The following is a 10000-nucleotide window of genomic DNA, read 5'->3' on the forward strand; positions in this document are numbered from 1 at the left end:
ATTTCGTTAACTTGTTGAAATTTCCGTTGCATGTCATAAACGGAATCTATAAAGCGCTCAGCGCTGCATGGTTTGAGCTCATTCTGACTGAATCAATTTCATTTGAATGCTTGAATATATTTCTCAAAACGTCTCATTTAACTTTTATTTTGATAAACGTGAACGTTGTTAGAGTTTTTTCATAACACAGGAAAAAATAACAGATTCCCATTTTTGGATATTTTAGGGTATTTTGAGGAATACCAATAAAAATCCCAAATTTGGCAAAGTGAGACAAGTCCCAACCAGGGAATTCCCAACCAAGTTCCCTGATTGGGACTTGTCTCACTCTTCCAAATTTGGGATTTTTGTTGGTATTCTTTAAATACCCTAAAAATAGCCAAAAATGGGAATCTGTTATTTTTTCCTGTGTAAAGACGATATTACTCATGAAACTATTCCAAGCATAATTCAAGTTTTCTGCGTGAACGATATTGTAATTGGTTTAGCACGTCCTTATTGCGTTCGCATTTTTTTCCCGGCTATAAAATGCTTTTTTGCTTGTCAAATAACGCATTACACACTTGGGTGTATAAAATGAATAAATATCGCTTTTGATCTTTCTGCGATCTTAGCTTTCGGATGCGTCTAAAATAAAATAAAAAAGTTAAATATGGCCGCATCGCTAACACGCGATTAACGCTGACATCATATTAATTAATAAATAAATAAACGCGGAGGAAGTCGCATAGTAGAGGTTTCACAACAATTTTTGGAGTCGAGGAGGTTTTGAATATGAATCGTCAAGATTTGTTATAAAAGGCCGGTTAGTCTGGATCTTTGAACAGCTGCTTACATTGAAATCAAAACGGTAAACAACCTGCGCATTTTTCATAAAGTGTTGAACAAACTAGTTTTACACTGGTGTCTTACATGGGCTCAAACGCAACCGAGAAGTCCAATTAGACTTGTCATAGAGGTGGTCATGGTCACTTGTGTGAAAACCGACAAGGGCTTTTAACACAGACAGTATAGTACAGTGGGATGAATCTGTGACAGCTTGGTCGGTCCTGACTTTTTCATTCCAGTCATTCTAATGCCTGGAATTGATTATTTATATAAGCGCAATTGAAATGTTTTATGCTGCATCTACCCAGTGCACACCTTCACAAAAATCCTCCCACCAAGAAATTGACATCCCATAGATTAATGTTCCTCTCTCCTCTAGGTCATTTTGGGTCATTTAAGTCACCCTGTTGTACAGGTCATCATTTTAGGTCATTCCTTCTTTTAGTAACTATATGACTGTGTCAACAGAAACTTAACCTTAACTTCCTGTCTTTGATTAAAATTATTGTTAAAATTAAAATATTAAATTGTCACCATTCCTTGCAGGCACGTTCTTTTTGTTGTTGAACACAATGTGGCGGATCACTCTAATCTTAGTTTCACTCTCCTACCTCTCCATATTGTGCAATGGTAAGTACCTATTACAAACTGACCTTATTGTTTTGTTAACTAAGTGTATTTTTGTCAGGTACTCTGTACATGTATAGTGCTGGAAACTAAATTTCTTTCAAAACCTATTATTCTTGGTGAGACACACAGTCAATTTTCTGAGCCATTATGTAAATCTAAGACTCAATATTTCAGTTTACATGAAGTATGTACTTGGACTTGCATTCCATGCAGTGCACCATGGGTTAATTTAGAAAGCAGAGGTTTAATCAGTTTAATTGAAATTATTTCAATTCTATTCATCTTCCGGCACCTCAAGAAAACATGTTATTTATGACAGCGAAGTTGTTTTCAATTGGTGTTTCTGTATCAGACTCAGGCCTAGACAAAATTAAAGTTTAAAATGCAAATGACTGACACTACGTTTTAGCACCACAGCACATTTCTGGCTTTTGAAGAAAGTGCACTGTGAGTCTTCTCGTCTTGTTTGCAACTTTCTTTAATGTTAAAATAAGTTGTCATTATGAACAGTAATTAAGGCTTAAAACAGAAATTACAAAGGTGAAATGTGTTTTAAAACATAGTGTGAGTTCTCTTGTGCTACTAAGATTACAAAAAAAAACACTTCCCTAATGGTTTCTTCAGATTTAATGAAAGTATATTTGCTTATTACACCTGACTGGCAAAATTTTAAGCTTTACAGTGAGGACACTCAAGCCGTGAACACTTGATATTTGTTTGTACATTTTTTTAGTGACTATAGAATGTGGGCTCGTCCTTTTGACAAGAGTATTTAATGTTTTTACACTTCCTTACTGTAAAGTATACTGCTGTTTTTTTTTTTTTTACTTCAAACAAGAAGTCAGACTAAAAGATTAATCAAGTTGTTGTCAAAACCCGCTCAAATTTCATGAGTTTAAAATTGAGTTCCTTTTTTTCAGGTCAAGGCCCAAAACCTGCCCCACTCCAGATTACTGAATTTTTACAAAACGACTTGGTAGCTTTAGATGAGGTGAAGTTTCGGGATAACGTCAACTGGCAGCTTAATCTCCCATGTCGCGCCACAGGATCAAACAAGTTGTCATGGGAATGGAAGCACAACGATAGCATAATTAATCCAAATAAATTTGAGTTTGATGATGATTGGCAGCTTAGTCAAAATGGTACCTTGAAGGCCAAGGGCCTTAGCATATCGGACAGTGGAACCTACCAGTGTTTTGTCACAGATACTGTTACTGGTGTCAAGACATTTAGCCGGAAGCTAAGGGTTGCAGTAACTGGTAAGATACATAAAAACAGGAGGAATAAATCAGTATTGTTATTATTTTTTTATCATTACATGTATGTACTACTTGGGCATATTTGGTAGTGTTTAGCTTAAGAGACATTTTGGTGATTACTACATGATGTATTGCGAGTGAAGAAGCATGGCGTGTTTGAGAATTAAAGTGTGTTGTACTTAACACTGACGAATCTGTTTATATCACGGCCATCACTACATTTGGCGACGAGGACGGTGATACGTGGAGTACTTAAGTGGTTACGGATTAAATTTTGCGCGGCTATTTCGTCTAAACAATCGGAATGTCAGCGCCTGGAGAGCAAGCGAGTGGCTCGACCACATCAACGACTCCCACCGATCCTGGCGGAGCGACCGTGAAACAAGTGTTAGATATCCAAGGCCTACCTCGCTTCGACCCAAAGGGAGAGCCAAATTCACTTTCTGTTCGATGGAAACGATGGAAACGTGCCTTTAACCTTTATGTGGCCTCGAAAGGAGTAACCAATGAAGGTCAGAAAATAGCATTGCTGTTACATTCGGGAGGTATGGAATTACAAGAGATTTACTACACTTTAGTACCTGAGGATAACGAAACTACATTTAACGATTGTCTAGCAGCTCTGGATAACTATTTCACGCCAAACGTCAACGTCCCATTTGAGCGACACGTATTTCGCCAGATGCAACAGACAGAGGGAGAAACTATCGATCAGTTTGTTTGCCGACTACATCAGAAAGCCATATCTTGTGATTTTGCTAGTGTGGATGAAGCCATCCGAGACCAGATCATTGAAAAATGCAAAGATTCAAGACTTCGTCGAAAATTTGTCGAGAAAGCGAGTGATGCAACCTTGACTGTGCTACAAGAAACTGCACGCGTCCACGAGGCGGTCAACACTCAAATGCAGTCCATGGGAGGTCTTGAGCGAGTTAACAGAATCAGTCAAAAAGATCATTAAAGGAAAGAAAAGGAGAGGGCAGCAAAGAAATTTGGAATAGAAAAGAAGGTTTTGAAAGAAAGGAAATGCACCCGTTGTGGCAGAACTGGTCATTCTGAACGAGACAGGAGTTGTCCAGCACTCGGAAAAGCATGTAACAAGTGTGGTCTCGTTGGTCATTTCGCAGCCTGTTGCCGATCTAAAGTGGAAAAGAAACGTCCAAGTGAAAAACAGCGTTCAGATGGTGCTAATCAAATTTCAGAGGAGCCAGAAGAAGAATATTATGCTTTTGTTGTGAAATGTGGTGGTGACTCGAGTGGAGTTGCTGATTTGTGCATTGGGGGTGTGCAGCTTAAGAATGTCCTCATTGACTCAGGAGCGACATGCAATATTGTGGATCGTGACACGTGGGAAAGTTTAAAACAAGAAGGTGTGAAATGCAGATCCCAAAGGTGCGAAAGGAAGCTGTTTGCTTACGGCCAAAGTGAACCCATTGAGGTAGTTGGAACATTTGAGAGTGCAGTTTATTGTGAGGGGTTTGGAGAGAGGTGTGTAGCCGAGTTTACCGTTGTGGAAAGTCATGGCAGAGCTTTGCTTGGAAGGGATACGGCAGAGAAATTGAACGTGCTAAGAGTTGGGCCTCCTAACTCCCCCCAAGCATACTCTATTACAAGTGAAGGGACATCTGTGGACATTGTTAGGAACTTTCCTGATATTTTCACGGGAGTGGGTAAATTGAAAGATTACCAGCTGAAATTGCATGTGAACAAAGATGTAAAACCTGTTGCACAACCTGTCAGAAGATTACCATTTGGTCTATGAGAGAAAGTCGACAAGAAATTAGATGAATTACTGAAGGAAGACATAATCGAAGAAGTACCCAGCGGCCCTACAGAATGAGTTTCACCTCTTGTGGTTGTCCCGAAACCGGATGGGGATATTCGCATCTGTGTCGATATGAGAAGAGCTAATGAAGCAACTGAAAGGGAAAGGCACCCTATTCCTACCATCGAGGAAGTCCTGCACGATTTAAATGGGTCTACTGTTTTTAGTAAATTGGACTTGAAATGGGGCTTCCATCAAGTAGAGCTCGATACAGAATCACGTCTGATTACTACCTTCATAACACACAGGGATCTTTTTCGTTACAAGAGGTTAATGTTTGGAATAACCTCAGCTCCAGAGAAATATCAGAAGATTGTTAAGGATGCTCTGATTGGTTGCAAAGGAGTTAAAAATATTGCTGACGACTTAATCATTCACGGATGTGGAATCCAGGAACATGATGAGAATCTGCTAGCTGTTCTGCGCCGTCTCAGAAAGTGTCGATTGACCTTGAATGAGAAGAAGTGCCAGTTCAGACTTCCAAAACTAACATTCTTTAGACATGGCTTGAGCAAACAAGGAATTTCACCAAGTGAAGAGAAAGTGTCTGCAATTCAAAATGCCAAGCCACCACAGAATACCGCAGAAGTCAGATCGTTTTTAGGGCTAGTACAATACTGCGCCAAGTTCCTGCCAGACTACGCCCAGGTCGCCGAACCGCTCAGAATCCTTACAAGCAGGGATCAACATTTCATGTGGGGAGACGCCCAAGAGAAATCCTTCCAGAAGTTGAAAGATCTGCTAACCCAAGCAGATACACTCGCCTACTTCAAGAACGAATGCAGAACGCGAATAGTAGCCGATGCGGGTCCCACAGGTATTGGAGCTGTTCTCACTCAGCTACAAGATGGCATGTGGAGGGTGATCTCCTATGCATCGCGAAATCTTACCGACGTGGAAAGGCGCTATTCCCAGACAGAAAAGGAAGGTCTTGCGTTGGTATGGGCTTGCGAGAGGTTCAAACTGTATGTTTATGGTCGAGAATTTGAGCTAGAGACCGATCATAAACCTCTAAAGTACATCTATAACACGTCCTCTAAGCCGTTCGCACGAATAGAGCGATGGGTCCTTCGCTTGTAGGGATAGAATTTCAAAGTGATTTACCGTCCTGGTAAGACCAACATCGCTGACGCCCTTTCAAGGCTAAATTCTATGGATCAGAAAGATCCCAGTGGCGAGGAAGCTGACTTTGTTAGAGTTATTGTACAAGAAAGTACGCCAATGGCTATGACTGCAAGAGAAGTTGAAAGAGAATCAGAAAAAGATCCTGAACTGTGTAGTATTAGATACTACATACAAAGTGGTGACTGGTCTCAATGCAAAATGCCTCATTACCTGAGTGTGAAGAATGAACTTTGCACAATAGGGAAGTTAGTCATGCGCGGAACAACGATCGTCATCCCTCAGAGTCTCAGAAGTGAAGTACTGCGTTTAGCACATGAGGGGCATCAAGGTATTATGAAGATGAAAACCCAGTTGAGAACGAAAGTTTGGTGGCCCAAAATAGACTTTGATGCGGAGAAAGTTTGCAGAAGCTGCCCGGGATGCCAAGTAGCGGGAGAATTTTGTTCACCTGAACCAATGCAGCGCGTAGAACCACCGTCCGGACCATGGCAAGATGTAGCCATCGATGTCTTAGGTCCATTTCCTTCTGGAGAAAACCTACTTGTAGTAGTGGATTACTACAGCCGTTTCCTTGAAGTAGTTGTCATGCGCACAACCACCTCTCAAAAGATGATTAAGGCGCTAACGCCCATATTTACACGGTAAGGCTACCCATTCAGTCTTAAGTCGGACAATGCTCCTCAATTTGTATCCGAAGAATTTGAAGCTTTTCTAACTGACCATGGGATTGAACATCGAAAATCCCCACCCCTTTGGCCCCAAGCAAATGGGGAAGTAGAGCGCCAGAACCGAACATTGTTGAAGTCACTCAAAATAGCTGAAGTAGACGGAAAAAAGTGGAAAGAAGAAATGAACAAAATCCTGTTAGCATACAGAACAACCCCCCACAGCAATACAGGAGCAACCCCAGCATTTCTAATGTTTGGAAGTGACCTTAAAACCAAGTTACCGGAACTACGTCCCAATAAGAGTGTTCTGGATGAAGGCATTAGAGATCGCGACTGGAATCAGAAGCTTGCAGGCAAAGTGTATGCTGACAAACGGCGACACGCTCTTGATAACTCTATCACTCCTGGAGATAAAGCCCTTGTCAAGAACAGCAAGTCATCCGGAAAGTTAACTCCCAACTTTGACACCGAACCTTACACTGTTCAGACAAAAGGGGGACAAGAACTAACCTTGAAATCAGCCGAAGGTGTAGTACACCGGAGAAATAGTTCATTTGTTAAACCTTATAAAACCCCAGAGAAGCCGGAGGACTTTGTGGGAGCTGAAACCCCAGCGAGTCCGGTGATCTCACCCCTGCCTGTAGGTACCTCAGAAACCTCAGCAACCACAGAGCCACGGAGAAGGCCAAACCGAACTATACGGATGCCAGCCAAGTTTAAAGATTTTGTTCTGGAAAAGTGAATAGTTTTAAAAGACTGTTGAGACTGTTAGGAAAAAGAGTTTTGCGATTGTTGAGATTGTTTATGAATCTCGGGACAATAGACTGTGTTAAGGACTTCGAACATTTTTATTGTTTGTTATAAGTTGAGTTCTGTTTTCACTAAGGAAGGGAATGTATTGCTTAGCTTAAGAGACATTTTGGTGATTAAATCAGTATTGTTATTATTTTTTTATAATTACATGTATGTACTACTTGGGCATATTTGGAAGAAAAACGGACTTGTAGTGTTTAGCTTAAGAGACATTTTGGTGATTACTACATGATGTATTGCGAGTGAAGAAGCATGGTGTGTTTGAGAATTAAAGTGCGTTGTAGTTAACACTGACGAATCTGTTTATATCTCGGCCATCACTACAGGACTGGCAATTCCTCTTACTTGAGTTGGTCATACAGGTCTCGAAATCGTGACCAATACAGTCGTATCATAATTATTTGCGACTGAATTTCTTCCCTTTGCAACTAAAAATATCTGAAGGGTTAACAATTGCCACTTTGACGCTAAGATTAACCTAAGTATTCACACCTCGAATGTCCTGGGACGCCCCCCCCATTTATGAGTCACACGCACAGCACCATTCCCTTGATCATGCGCCATTTTCAGCAGTTTCTTTAGACACATGTATTGCAGGCTCACATGTACAAATTACAAACAATACATTTTGCGAATAAACTTAGTTTGCAAACTTGCAACTTTTCATATCTTGTGAACGTCTCAAAACTGCAACTGGATTTTTTTTTTTTTTTGAGCAATGTCCCATGATGACCTTAAGCCTGTTTTGATGCCCTATTTACATGTAGCTAAATGTAGCTATTGGGAGACTTTGTATTATTTCAGTATCCATAAGAAGTGGAATTTTAAATCACTTTAGGTTTCAATGACATGGTGATGGATTTATATACTGAACATTGTCCAGTATATAAATCCATTATCACCATATCTGGCGGTTTACAATTCACTGAGTGAGGTAGACCTGAGGGTCTCCCTCTCTATACTCTTTACAAACAGTTTGGGCATGCAGAGGTTTCAATAGAAGGTGGCCACTGGCTATAGACCGCCGGGTACTTTAAATTGCTCCTTCATGCTGCCTACTTCGCACATTTTGAAAGTTTTACTGTGTAAGCGTTTTTCCACCGTACTCTAGCACGAAAAGAAAATCAGTGACTATACTTGCCTTACCAGCCAACGTTTCTGTTAAAAATGACTAGAATTTTAACATTTTTTTGCCTATTTTCTGTTCCCTTTAAGAGGGGAATACATGTTGGAAAACGTTGGAAATGGCATTTCCAAGCTTGTAGATTTAAAATTTTCTGAGGGAGCATGCTCCCAGACCCGCCTAGAGGCTCACGCCTTTGGCGCTCGCTTCCACAGCCGTCTACTTTTAATACTTTCCCTGCCACCTACTTCAAAAACGTACTGAAAGCACTGGGCATGGGTTCTTTAAAGGAGACTTAGGCATAGTTTTTGAGTGAGTGTACAGTAGAGGTTGTTAACCCATTGACTCCTGGACTGTTCCCATTGACGAATAAAATCATCTGGCATTAGACAGAGTAAAATATATCAACTAAAAGTCTCTATGCTAGGAGTCAATGGGTTAATTGCAATGTTTTATTCTAATTTTTGGGTGTCATGAAATTACATCATTTTGCGTGACATCGCGCCTTTAATTATTAATGTCTTTTTAAAGAGTTTTCTTTGATTTTTGGTTGATTTATCAGGTTTCACTTTGTTTGTCTGCTTGGGTGGTTTGAAATGTTTGATTCTCTTTAGTCACCAAAAATTAATACAAACTTGCAAGGGATAAGCAAAATCAGTTAGTACATATTATTGTTCTTATTGATTTTCTCGGTAGCTGTTGGACAGTTCAATGATGAATTAGCCATTACCCGTCAAGTTCAGCTTGGTAGGCCGTTTGAGTTTGACTGTCCTCCTCATGGCCCCAGTTCTCTCGTTAGTTTCACTTGGAAGTCTGCGTCGAAAAAGGAATTAAACATCCAATTTCCGAGAAGCGAGAGAGTTGCAATTGATCCATCAAATGGTGCTTTGCACATCATATACGTTACGCCAGAAGATATTACACACATTAAGGATTTGGGAGGAATCCAGTGCACAATGTCGGGTGCAAACACCTTTTTCAGCTCTGGTGCCTTGACTTTAACAACACCACCAGGTGCGTTTTTTTTTCCTTCTTTTATTTCTAGGGGGTGTCAAATAACCCTAAGGGGAAATTAATAATAATGTTGAGAGGTGGCTGGAGCAAATGAACACGGCAGGCAGGGAGGCCTTTTAAACATTTTATAAAAGCCGTTACAATGATTGACCCCAAAGTCAGTTTTTAAAACGATGTTATTGCCAGGCTTGCTGACTTCTTTTTTGAAAGAAAAGAACAGACTTGACAACGAACTCTTTGTGAAGAGTATGTGGGTTCATTTTTTTTAATGTCCAATGGCATTTATAAACACTGATTGGGGGTGTCGTAAGTCTTACCATTTGCAATATGTCATCTTTCTTCTTTGTTATTTTAAGACCATTTACAATAATGTAATATCTTACTAACGTCGTCTTCTCAGGTCGTACTATAAGTTAGGTTGGATCTCATTTTTTCCAGTTTTCTTTGCGCTTGACTTCAACAATAAAATGAACTGGAAAATTGCGATCCTTTACTCAGGGTGCATTTGAATTACTGTATTCCGGAATGGGAACACATGGAATATAAGTTAGAAATCCTTCGTTTTTCTGGAGATTCACATTAAAATTGCCAAACACCTGCTAAAACGCTATTTTAAACATATCCTTGCTGCTTTGAAACGTGCCAAACATACCGTTTTAATCATCACCCCGCGTATTCTTATTCCAGAATAGGGTCAATCGAACACACCTGTAGT

At 40.2% G+C, this 10000-nt stretch overlaps 1 protein-coding gene and 1 pseudogene across 1 annotated transcript in view; both read left to right on the forward strand.

The window, feature by feature from the left end:
* Positions 1 to 10000, forward strand: part of LOC138010065 (serine/threonine-protein kinase D-like) — a 129785-nt pseudogene that overhangs the window by 46973 nt on the left and 72812 nt on the right.
* Positions 1 to 10000, forward strand: part of LOC138011730 (fibronectin type III domain-containing protein-like) — a 30227-nt gene that overhangs the window by 3015 nt on the left and 17212 nt on the right. Inside the window, exons 2-4 of the mRNA XM_068858876.1 lie at positions 1375 to 1458; positions 2379 to 2717; positions 8968 to 9285. Coding sequence (XP_068714977.1) covers positions 1401 to 1458; positions 2379 to 2717; positions 8968 to 9285 — 715 coding nt within the window. The 5' untranslated portion in view covers positions 1375 to 1400. The remainder of the gene's footprint in view (positions 1 to 1374; positions 1459 to 2378; positions 2718 to 8967; positions 9286 to 10000) is intronic.

The sequence above is a fragment of the Montipora foliosa genome, chromosome 7, assembly GCF_036669935.1.
Source record: "Montipora foliosa isolate CH-2021 chromosome 7, ASM3666993v2, whole genome shotgun sequence".
NCBI lineage: Eukaryota > Metazoa > Cnidaria > Anthozoa > Scleractinia > Acroporidae > Montipora > Montipora foliosa.